The sequence below is a fragment of the Herpailurus yagouaroundi genome, unplaced genomic scaffold (assembly GCF_014898765.1).
Source record: "Herpailurus yagouaroundi ecotype Mexico unplaced genomic scaffold, PumYag 29, whole genome shotgun sequence".
NCBI lineage: Eukaryota > Metazoa > Chordata > Mammalia > Carnivora > Felidae > Herpailurus > Herpailurus yagouaroundi.
In genome coordinates, this window is record NW_024412377.1 from 67,126,144 (window position 1) to 67,152,859 (window position 26,716).

A 26,716-nucleotide genomic window follows, 5' to 3' on the forward strand; every position below is an offset into this window, starting at 1 on the left:
CTGCTGTAAAATAGCTACTTTGTGTTATTTGATATAGAATTTAAAAAAAAAACTCCATTTATTTATACAGAGACATTTATAATATTTTACAAACATTCTTATATTCTGAATAAATATTTCTAATTCCATGATGTACTTTAACTGTGTTCATTAAAGGGTAAGGCTGTCCTTCTGCAATACTGTTTAATTTTTTTTTAAGTTTATTTTGCGAGAGGGAGAGAATTCCAAACAGGCTTTGCAGCACCGTCAGTGCAGAGCCCCACATGGGGCTCAAACTAACTAGCAACCCCGAGATCATGACCTGAGCTGAAACCAAGAGTCGGACACTTAACCGACTGAGCCACCCAAGTGCCCCTCCTGCAATACTGTTTAACATGTAAATATCAAACTTGTGATGCTTCACATTAAATCGAAAGCCCAGGTCAGAGCTGGGGACTAGAAAATAGTATATTAGGTCAAAACAGCCAAAGAAACCTCATTTATCGCCAATTTCTATTTAGCTGCCTTTTAAAACTTGGAATGAATGGGAAGTTATCTAACGAAAAATCAGGGAAATGGAATATAATTAAGAACTGGAGGGGGCGCCTAGGTGGCTCAGTTGGTTGAGCGACCAACTTCGGCTCAGGTCATGATCTCATGGCTTGTGGGTTCAAGCCCCACGTCGGGCTCTGTGTTGACAACTCAGAGCCTGGAATCTGCTTCAGATTATGTGTCCCTCTCTCTCTCTGCCCCTCCCTCGCTCATGCTCTCTCTCTCTCAAGAATAAATAAAACATTAAAACATTAAAAAAATAAAAAGAACTGGAAGAGCAAGGAAGTCACACACAAATACAAGAAAGGATGGCAACACGTCTGTTAGAGAAACACTCTTCCTGCAAGTGTGTGGTCAGCTCTCAGTATGAAAGCTTGGGCCGCCTCTTAAAATTTTAAATAAAAATTATCATACAGCTGAGGTCTCTAGTGGAGAAGAATAGATTTTTCTGAAGATCCAAGGATTGTCAAGCATTCTATCTGGAAAGCCTGGTTCTAGAAGAAATATAAGGGATTGTATGAATGTAACTGTAATTCTGCTTTAAAGCAATAACCAAACTGTTGAGATGGAGAATACATACCAGTTCTTTATTTTCACTTTTGCAGACACACTCTACCTTTTCAGATTTCTTCTCATCATGTAAGCAGGTCTTTATCTCATACTTGTCATTTTTTATCGGTCCAAAGAGACACAACCAAAATATAATAAGTAACAGCAGCAGAAACCAGGTTAAGGTAGTAATTAAAACTGCTGGAGCAGCAAAATTTATTGATATTGCACTACAAACAGTCTAAATGTAACACGATAATATTTTTACAGAAAGCCAATATTTGAACAATCAACCGTAAAAATGTTTTAAAATACAAAGGAAACTTCCCTTCATCCAAATTGTATTCTGTATGATAAAAGGTTTTTAATTTCTAAACTGATGTTATTTACATCAAAAAGCTTTCAAAAAAGAATAACTGTTAAGACAGGTCTTTGTTCATTTTCTCAGTGGAGAGTGCAGCTGGCATTTCTAGTAGACTTTATCCGGCAAACATTTAAATTCATTGGAAATTCTTAATTTATAATAGCCACACCCAAATTAAGTGAAAATCAGTCCTCATCCTTCCATTAACACAGAGGGAAAGAGACCAAGCTACTGTTTAGCCAGAATATAATAAATCCAGAAACACAAATCCACTCTAATGGTCTCAATTTGTAGAACGAGGTAAACCCCACAGGTGTTTCAGAGGGTACCTTTTCTGCTCTAATTGTTTGACAACCAAATCAAGCACCAGGAACTTCATTACTACCATAAATAGAATTACTCCAATGGTTTACTGAGAGTCTTTTTCCAAACATTACAATGCCCTAGAAGGTAAAGTAATAAAATGCTGTGATAATTAAGGCAAAAATTAAATGTTAAATCATTCCACATAAGACAAATGATTACTGAATAGTTTACAAACCTAGTTATAACATTTATTCTAAAGTCCAGTTCTCTTAATATCCTATTTAGTGAGACCACTTCAATTGTTTTCTGCCAGCTTTTTAGGTCCCACATAAAATTTAACATGACTCAGCATAAATAGCTTCACCTTGTATACACTAAAACCTACTTCCAAGAAAACGGTTTTAAGACTACACATCTTCCATGAACATTACCTAGTCTCCACAGCATAAAAGACACTTCAAACCCTTGTTTTGGAAATAGCAGGGTTAAAAAAAAAAAAATTCTTATCTCCTTTCCCATCCAAACTAAACTGCATATCCTTATTTTGATTAAATGAAAGACAATCTCATATATAAGAATATCTCACCTTAGTTAATCCATGAACTACAATTCCATTTGATTATTTTATTCTGAAATAAGATTGTTTTAAGTTTTCATTAAAGCCAACAGGTAAAACTTATAATCTGAATTGTGTCAATACTTACCAAAGACGATTTTTTATAAGGTATTAAGCTAATGCATTTCAAACACAATCATAAGAAAATATGTGTGTGTGTGTGTATATATATATATATATACACTATGTGTGTATTAATATACACAAATATATATATACAATATAGTTCAGGGTTTTATTTTCCTTCCCTGTTACTGAAAAAAAGTTTGTAAGAAAATGGAAAATCAGTTGTCTCCTGTCCTAACTGAAGTGAGATATGAGCAACATAAGCAAAATTAAAGACTCCATTCTTTGGACACTTATATTTGAAATTAAACGGTACTCGTACAACATCCAAACACAAACCTAAATTGAACAGAGACAGCAGTGCCCTAGGACAGTAGTGAAACGCACAGAAAAACTCTCGTAGATACACCTTTTGTGCTTCTCTATCAGTGCACATGATATATACAGGACATGAAGAGTGTTAAGTCCACTGCTACTCATTCACTGCAAAAAGTATTAACACCTAACCAAACGACTGAGGAATAGTTACTACCTTGCTAAACTGCATTCTGTTTAAAACCTTTGCTTTCATTTGTTGTCATCCGTAGTTGATCTTAAAATATCACAAAAGAATATTCAGCCAAGGTATTTTACAAAGAACTAACTTCTTAAAGCTTGAGAAATGACTAACAATGGTAGATTTGTGCCCAAAATGTTTCAACTGTAGTAGCTATAGACTGTTTTAGAACCTCAGTCAACGAATTAAAAGCAGCTTAAATTAAAATATTACATTCTACCTCCGCAAGTCCACAACCTGTTAACTAAAGACCACTCAAGGACTAAAGACTAGCAGAACACTGCCCATTTTACCCTAGAACCACATAGAAATTTTCTTTGTTCCCAAATCCAATAGACAAGCTAAATGCATTGAGAGACCCAAAACAGCACAGGTGTCCATAGCCTGCCTGTCTGCTTACAGCCCAAGGGTCAAGTGAGATCATCTGTAGAAGGCAAGCAAGATTATGATCACTGCATGTAAATTCCCACTATGGCAGATTTACCACCATATGGATGTAGCACAAACTATTTTTCTATAGAAGGGATGAGATAAAAAAGGAGAGGTGGGGTGGGGTGGAGACTCTTATGGCCTCTTCCCGGCCAGTCACACCAAGAAACAGAATTAAGAAACAACCAGTCTTCAAATGGCATTCAACAGATAGAAGCCAAGAACCAAAACACCACCCAAACCCCTGCAAGAGCCCTCCCACCAAAAAAAGCAGCACATATATATGTTCAGGGCCTTATTCTTCCATTGGATAAAAGAAGTCTACTAAGAGGAGGGCTGATATGGGACGAAGTCACAAACCAAGGCAACTGACTTCAACTGATTTCTGCATCCAATCCCTTTCTCCCAAGCACCCTTGGCCAATATGACACAGCTAATGCAAGCACTCTTGTCACGGTTATTTTCAGATTGTGCTTTCAAGCTGCTACTAGAGCTAGACCATCCCCTCTGCTAACCACAGAAGACACAAGACAAATGGAATCTCATTACTTGTGATTTCATTAATCTGGAGACCCAGAGTAAAGATTCAATTATAAACATCTCTCAAAATAAAACTTCCATATTTTACCATAGCTTCTTATTTACATTTCTTTGTACTTTAAAGTCTGAGCAACTAAGCTGGTGGCAGCCAGCCTTCCAAGTCCACTCCCATGTATGAGAGGTAGCTTCATTCTTTTCCTTAGCTTTAGACTACTGTTTCAATAGTAATGTGGTTTGTCACAAGAAAACTAGATGGAAAGGAATGGATCACCATTCAGGACAAATGTATAGCTACCATATGAAGTGACTATGACACATGCCTGACCGTGGCTGTCGGTGCTCTGAGTCACATTCCTGTAAGAAAGAGCACTTCAGTGCAGCTGGAGTTGTAAATTATCAGCACAGGAAGGACTGCACTCTCAAATACTGGTCTCTGAAGTGAGAAAAATTACTTAAGATTTACTGGATTGCTTGGCAACGGTAAAAAAATAACTTTACCCAGAGCTAGGAAACACCTGGTAATGGCCATATATATTAGACACTGCTTGGCCTAGGCAATGATCATGTTTCTAGCCTAATACAACAGACAGCACTCAAGAATTGATTTATCTTCTAAAATTTCTTCCTTCCACTCTTTGCCCAACAACTACAGCTATCTTCCCCTCAGAGCACTTTTGTTCTGTAAAAATTCTCTATACTGGATCTTGAAACTGCAATCCAGAACTCTATTTTGCAAGCACGGGAAAGAGCGTTTACTGCCTATTTGCAATCTGCCGTCTTTATGACACAGGAGTATAAACTTCAAGAGCAACTCAATTCTAGGTAGAAAAAGCTGCTGAGAAAGCCCATCATAATCTCATTTTTAGAGTTTTCGGCAACTACACAAATGCACTTTAAAGGCTTAGGACAGAACATAAAATGAGGAACTAGCCAGGCTTTATCCAACTATCAAAAACAAGGTTTAACAAAACTGTACTTTTACTAACACTTGTTTACCCAGAGATAGGTACTTAAAGGAAAAGGATATTGACACCTTCAGACAAAATAAGTCTTGCTTATCATTAATCTGAAGTTAAAACAATACATATGAGCCCCTTCCCCAGGCCAGAATATAATCCGAGTCAAAATCACTAAGTAACACCTTTCTTCAATCAGAAACATGTTAATGAATTTGACCTTGTAACTATGATTAATATGCAAAGAAAACACTGCCTCAGAGAATACAGAGACACAATAGATGTCAATCAAAACACAATCTCTGAACAGGCAGAGAGAAGTACTGGTACAAAAATAAAGATAAAAAGCCACAATATATTATCATAGTAAGAAAAGTAATTTGGCAGTCTAATTTTTATATCGACTTTGCTCCTTACTGTTCAAGTTAACTCCTGTTGGAAACCAAAGGAGGGGGGAAGGGAATTAGGTAACAAAATGTTTTTAATGCATACATGCATTACCTGAATTTTTTTTTATGCATACATGCATACCTGAATTTTTCTAATGACCACCATAATATGTTGAGTTTTATAATAAAATTTAAATTTAATTCCTATGGAAGGATGCCATTCACTTAGATTTGAATTTTTTTATTTGACATTACACAAAACTACTAAAGCCTTAAAAGACAAAATACCCAATCTTACAGCATATAATTACTTTTGCTGTATTTTGCTATACATCTTCATTATCTGCACTTACTAATTGATATTTAATAGAAAAATAAGGATATCCAAAGCTCAAAGCAGCAAGCAGTGACCACAAATCCTTTGACAGCACAGGAGACTTGTTTTTATATATTAACATGAAAATCCAACTTAAGTTTCAAACCTCTTCAAATTTTACCCATGCTAAGGGTTTCATTCAATTTCTGTCTCAGGAGAGTGTCACTGGTTGAAATCCTAAAACCATTCATTTGCTCTTTCTTAACAAAAAGCTTGTGAAAGCATGTAAATTATACCCCTACCTTTTGGATAACAATGGTTAAATACAAAAAACTTCACTTAACATCCTACAAATCATTACAGTTATACATAAAAGCACCTATAAAATTAAAAAAAAAGATTCACAGTGCACTGAACCTTGGAACATGTAAGGTTGGAACATAAGAACATTTAAAAAGTGGACTCAAAGACCTATTTTTCTCTCAAAGACATAAAACATAATGAAGCCAACACAACTACTCTTCTCATCTAGCTTCTTAAAATGCAGCACACAGAAGTAAATTATTGCATATTCAGCACACTGCTTTATCACTTGATTCCTTCAAACCATGCTATAATTTCTCAGAGGAGAAATCCAGTTCTGTGCTAAGCATGGCCTTTCTCAAGGTAACCTGAACACTGAGAAATACACAGGTTCAAGGGAGTAAGTATAGCAGATGTACATAAAACAGGTACACCCAACTTATATATTTTCTGCATAGTTAAGTCATATCACACACATAAACTTTAACTCACATCTTTTTATCTCAAACTGTCAACACAGCTAAAAGCCTCAAGTTACCAAAATCCCATCCCAACAATACCCTTATTCTGTTCCACAGTGCATTAAATGAAGCAGCACAACAGCAATAACATTTAACTATTGTTACACTGCTGTAATTGACAAGAGAGAATCTGTTGGTTCTTAAAAAGGCTCACCACACCTTTAGAGGACATACTTCTGGTAACTAACTCTAATCTCTTTTGCTTTCATATTTAGAGCTGAAAAACCCAACTCTAGGCACCAGAAAAACTGACTAAAATAGAAAAAAATTAAACAACAACAACACACACACACACAATCACTGAAATTGTATGGTTTCCAGATGACAGTAAGTGAGTGAAAATGATTTACCTGCAAGGCAAACTAAGTTTTTACTCGCCTAACAATTTAACAGAAATCTGGAATGCTGGGACCAACTATAAATATGGCTCAAGGAGACCCAAGCAAAGCAGCTGTATTTCTGGAAAGAACAGTAAGAGCTTCCAAAAGCAGTCATATAATGCATTTTAAAAAAGGTCACAGAAGGATTCACAAGTTTATCACATTAAAAGATGCAGGATTATGAAAAACCTAATTTTAAACACACTGCTGTAATTGTGAATTCTCCTGCTTAGCACCAAGAGGGTGACACTTTTATTAATAAATAGAATTTCTCCTTTAAAATCAAGCCATTTAAAAGCTAAAGCAAAGAAATACCAAGTGAATTCCTTACAATAGTACTTCTTCTGAAAGTCCCACTGGGTTATATAGAATCCCTATTAAATAGGCTATCTATACAGAATAAAGATTTCTATAATAAAATTTACAAGCAGAGATATATTTTGTGGATACCACATGTAAAAAAAGATTTTTAAAACCCACATGACAGATGCACACGCACACATATGCTCACACACCACCCCTCAAAAGAAATACCTTCAGTGAGGTCAGAGGCAGCCCAAACACTAAACCCTTTTAAAGACCTGGTGATTGTCCTCAATTAGAGCTGAAATCCTTCTTAAAACGGGCACTGCCACCCTTATTTAGATTTAAGAATCCTGAAGGAGCAAAATCTAGTGCCAGGAATGAGTTCTGTATATGCTACCTTCACGTTCTGATCCTCCCCTATTGAAATGCTTTACTTGTACTTGCCTGAACCATATGCCCCTTCCCTTCGTCCAGAGGCTTCAGCATGCCCATAAAAGCATGTCAGTTTCTGCTACTACTGAAAATTGGAACCTAATACATCAGTTTCCAGAGATCAATACCGAGATGTGATGTAAAACTTAATAATGTCAGTATTCCATTCATATTTACACAGCTACAACAGAAAATAAATTTTCACAGGAACAAAACCATTGTACAATACTAAAGGACTGATGGCAGGACAGTGAAGACAAGACCAAAGCAGTTGCCAGGCCCTGGATTCCCTGCTCCCCAGCAGGTTCACTGATCACTGACTGCACAAGGCTCTCAATGCCAAGTCAGAGTGTCCACTCCCCACCCAACCAACTCAGTCCCTCTCCAGGCTGAGGACTTTGTCCCTTAATGAAGTGCTAAGAGTTCGTTTTTAACATGAACATTACATAGTAGATGCTGGCTCTAAAAATAACCTTTCAACAAATCTCCAAGCAGAGGAGGATTAGAGAACCTAAGTGGTTAGAAGCAGAGAAATGCGCAAAATGCCACCAAAGCAGATGACCTGCAATCTTGACTTCAGTGACATTTTCAGTTCTTGCATTCATTTAGTATTTGTGAATTTTAAGTTTCTTTTAAAAATGTCAATATAAGGAAACTCTTATTGCAATCACTGTCATGGATAGATGGAGCATTCCCATTATATTGGCTACCTGATGATGATGATTCAAATACTATTTTCTTGACCAGAACATGAAATAAAAACCACAATCACACAGAAAAAATGCTCTCATAAAAAGCAACTTAAATTCGTTGGCCAAACACTGAAAAGGTACATCTGTATAAAAGGTTTTAACTGCATTTACAGTGCAAACTCATGTTTCTTTCTACTCTCTCTTCTGCACAGAGAACAATATCTTCAGAAACATCATTGCCTCCCTGCATTTCTTTAAAACACCTGAGAAAGGTAAGGCTCAAAGAGACACCCACTCAAATGCAACAGGTCTCTGATCTTGGGACTTCCACAACACATCTGCTGCTATCAGAGGTCCAAGATTTTCATTATAGCATTATGGTCAAATTTAAAACTCAAAAAGGCTCTGGATGAAAAGGGGAACTTGCAATGACCATTACATGCCATAGACTGTCCCTCAGCATGTTCTAGCAACTGGTCTTCACTGGAGCAAGGCAAATCACATACAGCATCTGTTTAAAAAAATAAATACACTCGGTAACTTATTAAGAACTCAAATACTGTCCTTCCTTTCTTTTGTTATAAAGGAATTCATATACAGTATATATTTTTGTCCCCACACTCAAAATCTAACATAAGCAGAACCATCAAAATACTTTCCTTTCCCTGAACTGGGGCTCAGCTGATTTTCTAATCTATTATTGTTTATTTTCACACATTCATTCAAAATCTGAATCTCAGCTTTTATTTATTTTTAAAGCATTCATTTTTTGTTGTTGTTATTGTTTATATTTGAGAAAAAGAGAGACAGCATGAGCAGAGGAGGAGCAGATAGGGAGACACAGAATCCCAAGCAGGCTCCAGGCTCTGAGCTGTCAGCACAGAGCCTGACACGGGTCTCACACCTACAAACCACAAGGATCATGACCTGAGCCAAAGTCAGACACTTAACTGACTGAGCCACCCAGGTGCCCCTCAGCTTTTAAGACCCTTAATGTTCACATGCTTTCAATAATGGGCATACTTTTATCTACCTCCCATATTTGTTTTTTGTGCCAACATAAAAGGAACCTGTTGACATAGATCAAAATGTAAGCACTGTAAAGATTACAAATGTTAATATAAGATTTAAAGAGGCCAATTCAAGAAAACTAAAGGCAGAGCAGAGCTTACCAAATCTTTAGGGAACACATTAACCTGAAGAAAAATCCAAATTTTCAAAATCATGGTACAAGAAAACTCCCAACTTATCAGGGTTTCACTTTTTGTTTTTTTAAGGTAGAATAGAGACTTGACCATGAAAGATTAAGAAAATCTCAAATGAGGTTTCCCAAGACAAAAATCCGTTTATACTTCATTTTCAAAACAACTCAAATTTTATATATCAATACCATACCCAATTAAGCTGGGTATATGAAATGAGAGTATACCTTCTTTTAATGCCTTCTTCCCGAACATAAGGCTTTTTAAATATTTTGTGAAGTAAGTGACTCCTGAACTTACCTTAATTAAACTATCAGTCTATCATGTCCCAACCACCCAACATGGCCAGAAAAATCCTACTAAGGGTACTTTTACCCTCACAACTTATATATACCAAACTACTGATAATTCCTATTACTTCACAGTTAACCTTAACTTTCCAAAATAGGATTAAAGCATCCCTTTTAAAATAGTGTTTATCTTGCTCAAATCATAAACAGTATTACAAAAAAATATGACTATAATGGTTCTTATTTCTTAGACTTTTCTATATGAAAGCCTTAAATTGAAATGGTGAATAGGGGCCCCTGGGTAGCTCGGTTGAGCGTCCCGACTCTTGGTTTTGGCTGAGGTCATGATCTCACAGTTTGTGGGTTCAAGCCCCTCATCGGGTTCTGCGCTGACCGCCCAGAACCTGGAGCCTGCTTCCGATTCTGTGTCTCCCTCTCTCTCCCTGCCCCTCCCTGCTTGTGTGCTCTCTCTCTCTCAAAAATAATAAATGCACATCTATTGCACAGAGATTTCAAATAATTCAAAACAGCATATATGAAAAAACAGTGTAGAGGAGCTTTCCTGAGTGGCTCAGTTGGTTAAACATCCAACTCTTGATTTCAGCTCAGGTCATGATCTCGAGGTTGTGATATCGAGCCCCGTGTCAGGCTCTCTCTGCACTGAGCGCAGAGCCTGCTTGGGATTCTCTCTCTCCCTCTATCTATCCCCCGCCCACTCACATGTGCATGCTCTCTCTCAAAAACAAAAACAAAAAACAGTCTACTGCACTTTCAAATCTATTAAATCGGTATTACCAAAGAGCTTTCTACATTCATCAACATTACTTTCCAAATCAGATCACACACCTACTCTTTACAACTGAGAATCGAGATGTTGCAAATGTTACTTTAATAAATGCTATCCATAGGTACCACCTTAAAGTTGCTCATTACCTCCGAAAAGTGGGAAATATTCTCCTTCCGAAATAAGTGCTCCTCTTAACATATATGAGAATGAAGTCTCCTCACTTCTACAATACTAGGTTCTATCCCTCTCTAACTAGTATTTACTTACAATATTCATGGATAGCACAGTTTGACATTCACACACAAAAATAGCACACTGAAAGGGAAAATTGTTTCATCTTGATCATTTAAATAAGTTCAGTTTAGTCAGTTTCCTATTTAGAGAACGTGACCACATACCTGAACTCTCTACAGATCATGTGCAATTCTTCCTATTCATCTATCATAGTCCGTTACACTCTTGACTAAAATCAAGGTTAGGTCAAAACCAAACCAAATCCCACCGGAGATTTTAAAAAGAAAATGACTTGCCTGTTTCGAAATTATCCTGAAGTTTTCGTGGATGAAGTTTTTTTTCACATTTCTATTAAGAAAAACACAAACACAACATACCCTCCATAGTCATTTCACTTAATATAAATGAGGAGGTGTATTATCAAATTTATCAGGAAGAAAATTAAACCAGGAATATAATCACCATCCCTAGTCCGTACTTGTATTTTTATTTATTTTAAGCCTAAAACTTTTTTTAGTTAATAACATGTAAAATTTAAAAACACCAGGAAAAAGAAAATTATTCATTAATTTTCTGAACCCTGAGAATTACTCTTAACATTTCAGTGTATTTTTCTAGCTTTTTCTCTATGAAGATACTGTGAATCCATGTATAATTACAACGAATTAAGTGGAATTATTCAGTACATAAGACTACTCTATAACCTACTTTTAAAATGTAATATACTCTGAATGTATTCTTTTTTGAATAAATAGAAATCCACACCATTATCTTTAACAACTACAGAGTCCTAGGATTTACATTTATTATTATATTCTTGGATAGACTATTTCCAAGTTTTTATTATTAAAAAGAGAAATGGGATGAACATTCTTTAAAATTTTCTTCTAGGGAAACACTTTAAGAACCTCTTCCGCCTTGCCATACAATCAGACTACTCTCTAGAAGGTTATACCAACTGGTTATTTTTAAGTGTTGTCAGCACACTCAACAATATACAAATGGCTCTCTTTTCATCTGTGTCAATCAGACAGGAAAAAAGTGTAAGAGTAAGAGGCAAGTAGTCTAAAAGTAAACTGATCTTTAACATGTCTTTGCCTGTGAAATCAAAACACAAGTTAGGTAAAGAGCACCTAGGAACTCAGGTAAAAAACTTTTTGCTAAAACCTTAAAACTACTATTTTCACCCACTTATTAAAAAAAGAAAAGTAGATGAAACTATAAGAAAATTCAACAAATACCAGGACTTGCAGAAAGGATAAGCAAGGAGACCCATTAATTATGAATTACTTTCTGGAGCAAAATGGTCAGTTATTTGTCTTTAGCCCTAGTCTAAAGGCTATGGCACCAGCTACATTTTAATTTTCTAAATTCTATCAACTTAAAAAAAAAAAGTGATATTCTTCTTAACTATTAACTTTATTAAAATACAGACTCTATTTAGAAAAATACAGACAGAAAAATAGATGAGTACTTGCTCTTTCTAGAAAGCAGGGTTGACTATGCATTGTTTTCATAGTACTAATAATATTTAAATACCTACATAAAAAATTAGACGTGCAACTGAATGTTAGAAACCTGTAACTGAGAGTAGCCAGATATTTTAAGTGAGCAAATAATGCACAATTTCACCCCACAAAAATCTGTCAATATATTAATTCAACGTGCCTTGACAATGCCCTTGCTCCTCTCCTAAAAAGGGTGAACTGCCTTCTTAGCATTAGAACTGTTAAGTCTTACCATCAAGGGATTCTGCTGCTTGGCTGGCTGGCTGTGGACCCCGTTTGTTCTTTTCTTTTGATTAGGTGAGTCCTGATACTGTTTTCTGCCATTTCCCCTGATACTTTGATTCTGTTTTTCCAATAAGAAGAAATAAAATATAAATCTACAGTATAATGTAATAAGACAAAAGAATATAACGCCAAGAATATGTGGGGAAAAAAAAAATATATATATATATAATTAGCTGGTTGATTAAGAGTTTAGCAAAGTCCTCCCCCAAAATTTTCCTAAAACACTGGGGAACCATACCATATCAATATTTTCTTATAGAAGACAGTGCTTCACCAAGCCAAGATTCCTCTAAAGGTATGAAATGGCAAATACAAGGTCCCTAACACTCTTGCCATATCCCATTTCTATCTACAGATTTTGTTTACAATGCATGAGTTAAAAAAAGAATGGGGGCGGGGAGAGGAACAAGTTTGAAAAGCTTAAGCAACGGTCAAAGAAGCCTCTCTAGGAATGCCTGGGTGGCTTGGTTGAGTGTCAGACTTCAGCTCAGGTCATGATCTCACAGTTCATGAGTTTGAGTTCTGCATCGGGATCACTGCTGTTGGCACAGAGCCTGCTTTAGATCCTCTGTCCCTCTCTTTCTCTGCCCCTCCCCCGCACAGGCTCGCTCTCAGAAATAAACATTTAAATCCAATCTGACAATCTTTGCCTTAAAAAAAACCAAAAAACAAAAAACACCTCTCTGTGAGGGGAATGCTAAGGTACACTGGCCACAGTTCTCAGGACAAGAAATATGTAGCAGATGTGATCAACTATTACCTAAAATCTGCTTTAAATTATTAATAAACAAAAAAGCATTTTTAAATTAATAATCTCTTTTATACAAAATAAAGATTGGTGCTGTGCCTGGGTAGCTCAGTTGGTTAAGCATCAGACTCCTGATTTCAGCTCAGGTCATGATCTCACAATTGTGAGATTGAGCCCTGCGCTAAAAAAAAAAAAAAAAAGGCTCAAAATATTTTTTTTTAGCTGGTTGATTAGGAATTTATCAAAGTCCTCCCCCAAAATTTTCCTAAAACACTGGGGAACCATACCATATCAATATTTTCTTATAGAAGACAGTGCTTCACAAAGCCAAGATTCCTCTAAAGGTATGAAATGGCAAATACAAGGTCCCTAGCAATCTTGCCTTATCCCATTTCTATCTACAGATTTTGTTTACAATGCCTGAGTCAAAAAAAAAAATGGGAGCGGGGTATTTTTTTTCTTTTGGAGAGAGAGAGAGTCCATGGAAGTAAGGCAGAAGCAGAAGAAGAGAGAGGGAAAGAAAGAGAGAATTTTTAAAAATTCATTCATTTATTTATTTAGAGAGAGAACACACACACCCATGGGGCAGAGAGAGGGAAAGAGAGAATCTCAAGCAGGCTTCGCACTTCCACATGGAGCCTGACACAGGGCTCTAACCCACAAACCATGAAATCATGACCTAAGCCAAAACTAAGAGTCAGACGCGACTGAGCCACCCAGGTGCCCCAAGACTGGTATTCTTAACGTTTAGGCCATTATCCCTAAATTTAGACCTAAAGCCTAAACATTCAGTAGATGACATCTTGCAATTGTAGTGCTTTAACATGAGTTAATTTTCTTACCAAAAAAATATCTAAGTTTAACTTAAAAGAGTTTTTAAAAATTTTTAAATGTTTATTTTTGAGAAAGAGCACACATGAGCAAGAGAAGGGCAGAGAGAGATGGAGACACGAAACCCAAAGCTAGCTGTCAGCACAGAGCCCAATGCAGGGCTCGAACCCACGAACCTTGAGATCATGAGGTGAAGTTGGATGCTTAACAGAATGAGCCACTCAGGTGCCCCCCAAAATAGTTTTTAAACATTAATTTGCCCTTAGAGGTTTTGAAAGGACAGTTAAGAGAACTGACTAAAACAGTGTGAATAAAATATTTTATATTTTAAAATATACCAAAATACATTTATTTATATCCTATCTAATACCTACAGAAAAAATTAAGCAGTTACTATAATAGCTTGAAAACAGTAAGCTAACTTAATGATAAGGAACAGAGAACAAACTGATGGTTGCCAGAGGGAAGAGAGGTAGGCGGCTGGGCAAAATGGGTGAAGGGGAGTGGGAGATACAGGCTTCCAGTTATGGAGTAAGTCACAAGAATAAAAGGCAAAGCATAGGGAATATAACCAATCACATTGTAATGGAGCTGTATGGTGGCTGTATGGTGACAAATGGTAGCTATACTTGTGGTAAGCAGAGCATAACATATAGAGATGTTGAATCACTATGTTGTACACCTGAAACTAGTGTAACATTGTCAACTATACTCCCAATAAAAATAAAAACTAAAATTAAAAAAAAAAAAAAAAAGGATGGTAAGGAAATAGGCTTTCAGAAACTCGTATTACCACACACTTTTAATTCAATTTTATCCTGCTCTTCCGGGTATCTGTTTTTTTAGTGTGATACTATATACATAAAGTTTAACACTATAACCGCTTTTAATTGTACTTTTCAATGCAAAAAGTTTGTAATTTTGATGAACCCAGAATATTTTTTAAAAGAATAAAAATAAACAAGAGTAGCTCAAATGATAAAGGCAGATAATACCAAGAATTAGTAAGAATGTGGAACAACTCAAGCTCTCCTATATTTTGTTGGGGATATAAAATTACTTGAGAATATTGTTTGCAGCATATACTGAAGAACACAGGTATATCCAGGGATCCAAAAATTCTGTTTGTTACCTATACACAAAAGAACGGTGTATGCTCATCCAAAGATATGTACAGAAATATTCATAGTAGTATTGTCTATAAAAGCCTGAAACAGGTAACATCCAAAATGTCTATTAAGAGTAGAATGGATAAAGTGTGGTATAATCATGCACTAAATTCAATACAACAATAAACCTTTCACTGGTTGCATATATACCAAAGTCAGATGTTAATTCTGATTACTTACTACACTGGATTTACAGCAAAACTGTAAAGGTTAAGAAGACTCAGCCGTGCTTCAAATCACAAGTCAGGAATGCAGCAATCGTTGATCAACAATTCAGAGCTCTTTAACTGTTAATCTGCAGTTCTTCGATTCAGATACATTTCAAAATCAAATCTAAAGTTAGAAAAATCTTTAAATGTATTATCACTCACCTTTGCTTTTAAAAGGTCAGACATTTCAGAATGATTATTATATGGCTTTTGCTGCAGTGGTTGTCTGTGTTTCACCCACTGGTCACCAGGAGAACCTTCAGGAAATAACTGCTGACTGTGGCGGAATTTGGTTCGACTATACCAAGATTTAAAAAATAAAATTCAGATCAGAAAATTTTCACTTAAAGTTCTTCTAACACCAGATTACAAACTTTACCTTCTTATTTATCATCTCCCTGCACTGGGATGTACCTTACATAAGGACACAGTCAGTGAAGGCCTGGTGTTCACTACTTTTTGAATGAACTAAGTATTATTTTTAATCCCAAACTTTTCTAAATTAACCACATTACCTCCCCCTATAACTGATCATACCTTTAAAAATCTCAAGAAAATAATTCCAAATTTAGTTGAAACTAACAAATGTAAGTGGATATTCCTTCTTAATAGGACAGATAACTCACATTCTCACCAGAATGTTTAAAGTATGGAATTTGAAGTGGAAGAGGAACTGAAAATTTAAGCTATATTCTAGGGCAAAAAAAATTAAGGAGCTGAAGACAATAGATGAGCAAATTAAATAAAGGTCTGGTCTCAAATTCTTATATGAAAGAATTTGATTGTAAAACGTTGTACTCATGCACTGGTCCGTAATAAAAAACAAAAAAACCAATATTCTACAGTACCATTTACATGTATAATACAGTCCAGAGTCACTGATCCAAAGAACTGCATTACAGTGATTGCTTCTGAACACTTGAGAGTTCTTCTCCTTTCCCATTAAAAAATTATAATAGGCGCGCCTGGGTGGCTCAGTCGGTTAAGTGTCTGACTTCGGCTCAGGTCATAATCTCACAGTTTGTGGGTTCGAGCCCTGCGTTGGGACTCTGTGCTGACAGCTCAGAGCCTGGAACGTGCCTAAGATTCTATGTCTCCCTCTCTCTCTGCCCCTCCCCGGCTCACACTCTGTCTCTCTCTCTCTCTCTCTCAAAAATAAATAAACATTAAAAAAATTGTTTTTTAATTATAATAAAATTGCAGCATCCCTACTTTCTTGAGACAAAATTCAGGTATTTCCTCTAACACATCACCAAAGACATTAGTCTATATGCTAAAAACACACTATCCCCGCCTAAGAAACTTGAAATTTGGTTAAAGCTGCTTTATTATGTCCTTATTCCACCTTCCAGGACCACAAAGCTTAGGACTAGAAGATAGGGGAGGCCTATCACACATTATGGTGGACCCAAACATGAATAAGCATACAATTTTTTTTCCAAACAGTGTCACTATTTCATAACTTTTTAGTTGCATGTTTGTCTCTTTTTAATTTTGCCTACACTCCTGTCTACTTTTTCTACAGTGTTTTACTTTAGTAGTATATAATGTGGTGATTATAACCATAGGTTCTGAAAGGCAGAAATGATTCTCAGGGCATTTAGTCCAAACTCCTGTCCTCATAAAACCCAGCTAAAATGGAATATTCCCTATGTATTTAAAAATATTGACTATAAATGTGGTTACTCCTGTTTAATTTTTGAAGCCCTGGGATGAAAACAGAACATTAAATTAAATTAAAGAAAATGTAAAATGCAACTCTCTCTGAACCTAACAAAGTTCTAGCAAGCTTATTACAAACATACATGCTTATTTAACAAAATTCCTTACTCAGCCTACTCTGTAATTTTGATTTGGATACAATTAAGTTCCAACCAAGAAAATGTTCTTTGTGGTTCCCGTCCACATAACAGTCACTTTTTGCAGTACAACAGTCTATGTTGGAAAGAAGAGAAGCCACCCCACGTCTTCACAGTTCTATCTTTCTGAACAAATTACTCATCTGCACTCATCTCCCTACACAAAAACAAACCTCAACATATCTTCCATTCAACCACCTTCAGATTCAACTTCCTCTTAAAGTAGGATATAAGAATAGAGAAGTAACTATAAACACACAGATTTTTTTTTCCTCATGTTCTATCCATCTAAAAAGGTGGTACCCTCTTGTGTATACTATTTTAAAATGAGCCTGAAGCTCCTTTCCAACTCCAATTAACCTTTTTCACCTCATTAAAAACCCTTTATAAAAAAATTTCTATTATCTATGAGACTAGTAACAAAATAGTACCTACAGAAAAGAATTCAACACCTCTGGAAACTTTGGAAGTAATACATTAGTGTTAAACACTATCAGAAGGTAGGGGCACCTTGGTGGCTCAGTTGGTTAAGTGTCTGACTTTGGCTCAGGTCATGATCTTGCAGTCCGTGAGTTTGAGCCCCATGTCAGGCTCTGTGCTGACAGCTTGGAGCCTGGAGCCTGTTTCAGATTCTGTGTCTTCCTCTCTCTCTCTCTACCCCTCCCCCACTCGTGCTCTGTTTCTCTCTCTCTCCCTCTCAAAAAATAAATAAAAATTTAGAAAAAAAAAAAAACTATCAGGAGGTAGGAATCCTATGAATGTATTTCTTTACCTCAATTTTTCCACAGTGGGTTTAGCTGGTGTGCTACCAACAGAGGAAAATCCATTGTCACTGTCTGAGGAATCTCCAAATCTCCGAGAAAGCCAGTCCCTTAATGGCCTATGGAAACATTAAGAATTCACTTTTAAAACTGGGCTACGTAAAGAAACTATCAGAATTATGAAGATTACTTTAGTATTTTGATAAACAAGGACATACCTGATAAAGGGAATGGCCATAAAGAATTTGTTAGGTGCCAAACCAAGTTTGGATTTTGGAGTCATATCATTTCTATGACAGGGCAATTTCTCAATGGAGAACCACTCAATGTTCTGAGACAGAAGAAAAGAATTCACTGAATTATCATCAAGGAGTTTCTAAAAGCAATTTCCTACTTCATTGAATTGCAACTTGAATACTGTCTAGCAACATGAAAATTCTTTCAGTTACATACCCGAATTTCTCTTCTGGTTTTTGGGTTAAATTTTGTGTCTTTTGGAATTCCTGGAATGATGTACAAACGCGCAAGCTGGTCATTGATTCGAAGTTCAATGTAATCATCCTTACAAATATAATCTTTGATATCAAAACCAGTTTCTTCAAAGACCTGGAAATAAATTTGGATGATGATTTTCAATTGCTGCTGTTAGACCTCCAGTTTGTTAAAATTTACTTCAAAGGCAAAAACTCAGAAATATCCAGGCAAGTAAAGGCATGAAAACACTAGGCAAGAAGTCAGAATGCTCTAGGGTTCTAGTTCTGCCTCTATTGAACTGTTCAACTATGGATAAACCCCTTTAATATATCTGAGCCTAAGTTCTTCACCTATTCACTGAAGGAAGATGTGTGATACTGCGGTTTACAATAAGAAAAATATATTATTTGGTTTTCATCACCTTTCTGGTACAAACCTCCTAAAACCCTCAGAATTTCGTAAGCATGAAAGCCACAAGGATGTCTTCTGTTATGTTAATGAGGTAACTTCTGGCCCCTACCTAAAGATGGGGGCTGACTGCCAGGAGAACCAACCAAGTTCAGAGGACTGGAACTTTCAGTCCCACCCTCAACCCCCACCCTCCTCCCATCACCAGGAAGGAGAGAAAGCCTAGAGATTGAGCTCAAAAAGCCAACAGCCAGTGATTTAATCAAGACTGCCTACACAAAGACACCTCTATACAAACCCAAGAGGCCGAGGGGTGGGGAACTGGATGGTGACTTCTGGGTTAATGAACATGGAGATTTGGGAAGAGTGGTACAGTAGGAGAGAGCACCCTTTTTCCATACTTTGCCCTCTACATCTCTTCCATCTGGCTGTTCTTGAGTTATATATCCTTTTAAATAAACCAGTTTTTCTCAGTTCTAAGAGCCATTCTAGCAAATTAACTGAACCCAAGGAGGGGGGCCACTGGAACCTCCAATCTAGGTCAGAAATACAGAAATTCAGATGACAGTCCAGAAACCTGGACTTATGACTATCATCTGAAGTGAAGGGCAGTCTTGTAGGAGTCCCTTAACCTGTGGGATTTGATTCTATCCAGGCAGACAAACTCAGAATTGAGCTGAATTATAGGACACGCAGCCAGTGTCTGTCAATTGCTTGTTGGTGTGAGAACAACAGCCACCCCCACCTCCACCACCACACACACTCATTGTAATTGGGTCCAGAACTCTTAAGCTGGGACCACATATGATTTTATTAACAGCACATATGAATCTACATACACCAAGTTACAGACTAAAAACTCTTACACAAATAAAACTATTTTTCAAACATGAAAACTGAATTGTGATTAATGCTAACTTTTTTTTTTTTACGGACAGATTTCAAAAGTAGAGCTACAACCTCATTTGTGTGTGAGTGGGGGGCAAATGCAAAAGAACTGAAAACTAGTGAAAAGACAGACGCATGATTCTAAAACTGCCTTCCCTCAGGGGCTGGAGGAGGAGGAACTGGGAGAACATACATCTCAGGAATTGGTGTTACATCCAACCTTTACCTCTTCCTTCAACCAAAGAAACCATACTTACTCTGATTAACAAATTGGGCTTCTGTGTAAAATAAAAAAACTACTCATCTCTTCTAGCCTTAAAGTTCTTCTTCAAATAACATGTGTTACTCTGATGAAGTCCTTCTCCACTTCACCCCCCAATCAAAAAGGCTTTGGATTCTCAGTGTCTAAAGTCCACTGAGGATCTTTTACACTGTAGTAAGTCCTTCCCTCTGGTTTCAGCATCTCCTAACCAACCAGTGGGGCAGAAGATATTAAAACACATGGCCAGGGCTGAATCTCTTGCAAGATCCAGGTGTAGAGGAGCTATTCCTACTCATTTCTTTCATCTTTCTGCCTTCTCTTGTCAGTTCAATGTACATCTTTCTACATTCCTCAAAAAAGGCACATCTCTCCTTCTCTCAGGCATGTATAGTCCATGACTCCCAACTTAGGCTCCTCCATGACACCTCACTTCTATAAATTCCTAAGTATGCTAAATCTTTTGTTCCTTATCTTAAAAGCAAGGTGAATATACTCACTTGAAAAATGTTCTGTGGTATACAGAAAAAGGAGCAACATTACTTGTATTTCCTACTTCTGGAAATGTCAGACTGGGTGTGCATGTATATACTTGGTATTTAAAAAAAAGAAAGAGTGGCACCTGGGTGGCTCAGTTAGTTAAGCGCCCTACTTCAGCTCAGGTTCATGATCTAATGGTTCGTGAGTTTGAGCCCCGTATTGGGCTTTGTGCTGACAGCCCAGAGCCTGGAGCCTGCTTCAGATTCTGTCTCTCTGCTCCTCCCCTACTTGTGTTCTCTCTCTCTCTCTCTCAAAAAATATTAAAAAATTTTAAAAACATAAAATTTTTTTAAGAAAAAAAAAAAAAGAAAGAAAGAGGGGCACCTGGGTGGCTCAGTTGATTAAGCGTCTTGATCTCAACTCAGGTCATGATCTCATGGTTTGTGAGATCAAGCCTTGCCATCAGGCTGTCACTTGGGATTGTCTCTCCCTCTCTCTGCCCCTCACTGGTTTGCATACACGTGCACACATGCTCTCTCTCCCCCCACCGCCAAAAAAGAGTACACTTATCTTAAAAAAAAATTTACATGCATAAGTATTTAGGGATTGAGGGGCATTATGTCTGCATTTTATTCCCAAGTTATTCAGCAATAATAATAAAAACCATACACACATATGTATCAAATGTAATAAATCAAATATGGCAAAATATTAATAGGCAAATATATTCTTTGTGTTACTGTTCTTTATTTTGCTCTATACTACTTGTAATTATCTCAATAGTAATGCATTTAGTGCATTCAAATATGTACTGTGTGCTTATTAATAAGTAACAGGTACCATCCTACACACGGACTTCAGAAATTAATAAAGCAAGTACTGCTCTTTAAGGAACTCAGCCTAAAAAAGAAAATAATTGTAATACAATATACATGCCAAGAGGTAGGTGGATACTGTAGGAATACATAACTCTGTCATGGGTTAAGGTAAGGTGTGAGTTGTGAAATAGGGTAGTTATCTCAAGAAGGTGTCATGGACAGCACTCTAGTCCGCTGGATACACTTGAGCTGGACTTGAAAGATGAATAGGAGTTTGCCAGATAGGAAAATGGCATTCCGCTTAGAGCTGGGAAAGACTATAGCTGAAGAATCATATGGGAGGAAGTGGTACAATATGAGGTAAAATGAAAAGAGCCATCAGCGCTAAACATAGCTTCAAACCCTGTACAACCAAACTTAGAACAAATATAATAAAGTAACAGATATAAACTCCCAATTCTAGAAGTGATGAAGATTGATTTGCCTCTAAAGTTAGGTATCCAGGGGCGCCTGGGTGGCTCAGTCAAATAAATACCAAACTCTTGATTTCGGCTCAAGTCATGATCTCACGGTTCAGGAGTTGGGAGCCCCAGGTGGGATAGATATTCTCTCTCTACCTCTCTCTGCCCCTCCCCACTCACACACACACACTCTCTCTCAAAATAAAAAATAAAGTTAGGTATCCATTCTCATCATATTTACCAGGAAAAGCTTTTAATAGCTCACTCACATACACAGACATCAAAGACAAAAATTTTGATACCACATCTTCTATGGATCAAATCCATTCCTGTATTATAGTACATAGTTAATTTTCCTGGCACAGAGAATAGCATTAACTTCTCAAATGATATCAGATAAAAATCCCTAAGTAAGATTAAAAAATGTGCTGCCCAAAGAGCACCAGCACAATGAAATCCTCTCCCTATTATCTAATATCTTTTATAAACCTATAGGAAGAAGTAGAATAAACCAACCAATTGTTCCTCTGTACAAATTCTATCAAGATTAAGTTATGTAAATGCATATTAAAGTCAGCTTCATTACAATAAAATATACTGTTTTGCTAAATAGTAAGCAACAAAATGAAATCCTGAAAACACAGGAATCACTTGCTTATTCAACAACTGGTATTTCACCACAATTAACAATGAAAATATACTGAAGTTATCCTAACACATCCTTTCAACAATCTCTAGAAAACATTTTCCCATCCTTGTCCTAAATCTACTTCACTGAATAAAAGTAATCAGAACTTGGGGCGCCTGGGTGGCTCAGCGGGTTAAGCATCCAACTTCGGCTCGGGGTCATGATCTCACGGTTCTTGGATTCGAGCTCCATGTCAGGCTCTGTGCTGACACCCCAGAGCCTAGAACCTGCTTCAGATTCTGTGTCTCTCTCTCTGCCAGGCCCCGCTCACACCCTGTCTGTCTGTCTCTCTCTCTCTCAAAAAAAATAAATTAAAAAATTAAAAAAAAAAAAGGTAACAGAACCCAATTAACAAAGGTGAACCAAAAGGTTAAAGACAGGAAATTTCTAATCAAGATGGCACTAAGGTTGGGGCACCTGGCTGGCTCAGTCAGAGGAGCCTGCGACTCTTGATTTCAGGGTCATGAGTTCAAACCTCATGTTGGCTGTAGAGATTATATAAGTAAGTAAGTAAGTAAATAATAAATAAATAAACTAAAAAAAAAAAAAGATGGCACTAAGCTTTCTATTAATTATTCATACCTTGTCCCTGAGGAACCTGCTTTCAGTGTTTCTTTCAGCTCAGATCACATAAACAGTTCTTATAAGATGGATCAGATTCTGCTTTAACAAAACACCTCTGGACAGCCACATATAATGAAATAACAACATTAACTTAACTATAATAAACCAAATTAAAATGTTATTTAGCAACTTAAAACAAGCTTAAACACTCATGACAAAAACACATAACTTAAAAGAAAAAAAAATTAAAAGAAAAAAAAAGTTTAAAGCATTAGCCTAAGTTTAATGGCAGCTAAAAAATTTCAGATAGAACACTTCCTGACAGGTTAATACAAGTGAAAATTAAAAGGAAAACTGTAATATTAACATGAACTCTTACAAAAAATAACAATCTGGTTTTAAGCTAAGACTGGTGATACTCCCCCCACCAGGGCCACACAGCACTGCTTCTGTTATACTGCAGCACCACCAAGTGGCAGAAACATACACTACAAGTCTAGGACTGCTAGTTGAACACTTTCAAACTCGAAAATGGCAGCTGCTTTGCACTGAACTTTGTCCTACCAAAATTCCTAAGTTGAAGGCCCAACCCTTAATGCGACTGACTGTATTTAGAAATAGGGCCTGTGAGGAGGCGATAAAGGTAAAATGAGGACATAAGGTTGGGGGCCTAATAAGGACATTAAGGTTGGGCGTGTTCTTATAAGATGACAACAACAAAGGGCGAGCTCTCTGCACTCACACAGGCACCCAGGAAAAAGACCACATGAGCACAAAGGAAGAAAGCAGCCACCTGCAAGCCAGCATGAGAACCCTCACCAGGAACCTTGATCTTGGCCTTCTCAGCCTCTAAAACTTAAATTTCTGTTGCGTTTAAGCTACTCCATCTGTGGTATTTTGTTATGGCAGCCTGACTGGACTAATATAGGAATTGCTCAACATTAACCCCCAAATTTTTCTCTCTTTATAACAAAGGCAACAATTTAAAAACCAAAAATAAAAATCAAATTCTAATCCAAAAATGTAGAAAAATTAAAGACAAGTTTTTTTCTGACATGTTCCTTTATCAGCTAAAATAGGATGTTACTTAGATCTGAAAGTTTAAAAGGATTAATTCTTACTATCAAAAGGAAAAAGTCTTTGCTTGAAATTAAGGGTCTATGGTTTCTAAGAACACCTATGCTTTCCTCAGAGCAAGGCAAAAGCTCTAAAACAGAAAAAAAAAAAAAAAACAACTTATACATATTCACCTGAGAAAGGTAAACGTTATTAGAAAATAGATACACAGTACTTAAAAATCACAAATTCCTTCTGTTTCCATCTCTGTGTGTTTAGAAATACCCATTTACAAATATTCCTTGACTGCCTATATTGCAGTAGTCAGAAACATGGGACTCCAGAGCCCAACCAAGGTTCTGCATCCCTGTTCTGCTGCTCACTGTGAGGCCTTGGGCATGTTACTAAACTGATCTGTTTCAGTTCCTCTCCTATAAAAATGGAGCTGATCCTCTTCCATAATGGCTGTATCCCTCCCCACAAGATTCTCTGTAGCATCCTATCATTTACACTCCATTCTCTCATTCCCCATGCCCTAATAAACTTTTTCTTTCTTACAAATTATGGTGATCTAGAATTATTACTGAAATTAGCACCACATGAATAGGACAATCTTTTATCTTAGTATTTCAGAGTAGAAAACAAACAAGATAAACTGAAGTGAAAACTGAGTGCCTCAGTTCACAGGTTAATTGCCTCTGCCCACCCCCATATCCTATATTTCTGCATCACCCAGCCTCTTACAATACAGTGTATAAAATTTGTCAGAAGGAAGGTTCTAGTGGTAGATGTAGATGATCCCTTGGGTCTGGGGTACTACTTCAGCTTTGCAAATTTAAATATTTGATGTTCTCTAAGTTTCCTCAAAAAGATCCAATTACAGAGACAGCTGTTCTCACCAAATTTAGCCCGTTTTCCAGTTAATGTAGTCTCTTTTCTGGACCCAGACAATTATCATACTGCTATAGGACCAGTCTAACTCTACGTACAGGATTACCGATCAATTCCTCTAAGTAGGATGCTAAGCTTTCTATTTTGTCTTCCTTATGAGCATGAGGACCACAAAATTTAAAGACATAAAAGGGAAGACTTTACAACCGCTCCATTCAGTCTCCTACTATCCACAGAAAGGGAAAGGTCTTAGAGGATGTGTCAATTTCTCACCTGTTACCTTTCAATTTTAAGGGGTGTGGGTAAACCTTCATTTACTTGTATTATTGGTCTATAAGCTATTGCAAATACTTACTTAGAAAGCGTTCCATACTGAATTAGAAATGTAGCATTTTCAAAAATTTTTTAAATCCTACTCCAAAGTAAATAACCACTAATGGTTTTTCTATGTTAAATAAATATGTTAGTGGTTTGTAAGAATTTTAATTACTATCACTCACCAATAATTACATCCAAACTTAAACCAGGTGAACGTTGCTACAGGAAAATACTGAGTCAAGACAAAGTAAGGCAACAGATCCAAATGAAATATGCCATAAAATCCATACTGCCATCTCAAAAATATCTCAAAGTTAATCACTACCACCTTAGATTTTAAAGATATTTACTTCTAGTTATGAAGCCCTTAAATAACTCTTAATAGTACGTGTATCTTACAAAGATTAAGTGGCTCACCCAAAGTCTCTAGGATATTGACTAGCATTTACTAGAAACGTACTGGAACAAATCTTCAACTCCTACAGCAGTTCTCTCTCCATTATATTGTGCTTCTTTATAGCTGAACTTCTCAAATTTCAAGAAGATTTAATGTGATAAATGATAAGGAATTCATAAACAAGAATACAGTCCACAACGTATAACAGGTACTACATAATTAATGCCAAGCAAATGTCTAGACAACAACTGTTTTTAAAGTTCAGAGACTACTATAGGATAGAGCTCACTGGTTAAATTTTAAAATAAACAGAATTTTAATTAAGAAAGAACCTTAGGGATGCCTGGTTTGCTCAGTTGGTTGAGTGTCTGACTCTTGATTTTGGCTCACGTCATGATCCCAGAGATGGGGGATCGAGTCCCACATTGGGCTCCACACTGAGCCTGCTTAAGACTCTCTCCCTCCCTCTGCCCCTCTCCCCCGTTCCCATGTGCTCTCTAAAATTAAAAAGAAAAAATGAATGAACTTTAGAAATTATTCACTCTACAGAATGGCCACAATCAAAAAGATAAGAAATAACAAGTACTGGTGAGGATGTGGAGAAAAAGAAACCCTCGTGCACTGCTGGTGGAGATGCAAACTGGTGTAGCCACTGTGCAAAGAGCATAGAGGTTCCTCAAAAATTAAAAATAGAAATACTGTATGATCCAATAATTCCACTAGTATTTACACAAAGAATACAAAAACACTAATTTGAAGCAGTGTTTTTACATATACCCTAATATAGGGCATAAGCACCCCTATGTTTATTGCAGCATTATTTACAATAACCAAGACATGGAAGCAACCCAAGTGCCCATCCATAGATGAATGGATAAA

The 26,716-nt window shown here is 36.7% G+C and overlaps 1 protein-coding gene across 1 annotated transcript in view; it reads right to left on the reverse strand.

Annotated features, from left to right (window-relative positions):
* Nucleotides 1–1,097: 1,097 nt before the first annotated feature.
* The window catches only part of DCP2 (decapping mRNA 2), a 51,285-nt gene continuing 25,666 nt past the window's right edge, over nucleotides 1,098–26,716 (reverse strand). Inside the window, exons 5-12 of the mRNA XM_040446656.1 lie at nucleotides 18,589–18,741; nucleotides 18,354–18,466; nucleotides 18,147–18,254; nucleotides 15,678–15,813; nucleotides 12,506–12,616; nucleotides 11,062–11,113; nucleotides 5,445–8,763; nucleotides 1,098–5,414 (exon numbers count right to left, since the gene is read on the reverse strand). Of these exons, the coding sequence (XP_040302590.1) occupies nucleotides 8,600–8,763; nucleotides 11,062–11,113; nucleotides 12,506–12,616; nucleotides 15,678–15,813; nucleotides 18,147–18,254; nucleotides 18,354–18,466; nucleotides 18,589–18,741 (837 nt within the window). The 3' untranslated portion in view covers nucleotides 1,098–5,414; nucleotides 5,445–8,599. The remainder of the gene's footprint in view (nucleotides 5,415–5,444; nucleotides 8,764–11,061; nucleotides 11,114–12,505; nucleotides 12,617–15,677; nucleotides 15,814–18,146; nucleotides 18,255–18,353; nucleotides 18,467–18,588; nucleotides 18,742–26,716) is intronic.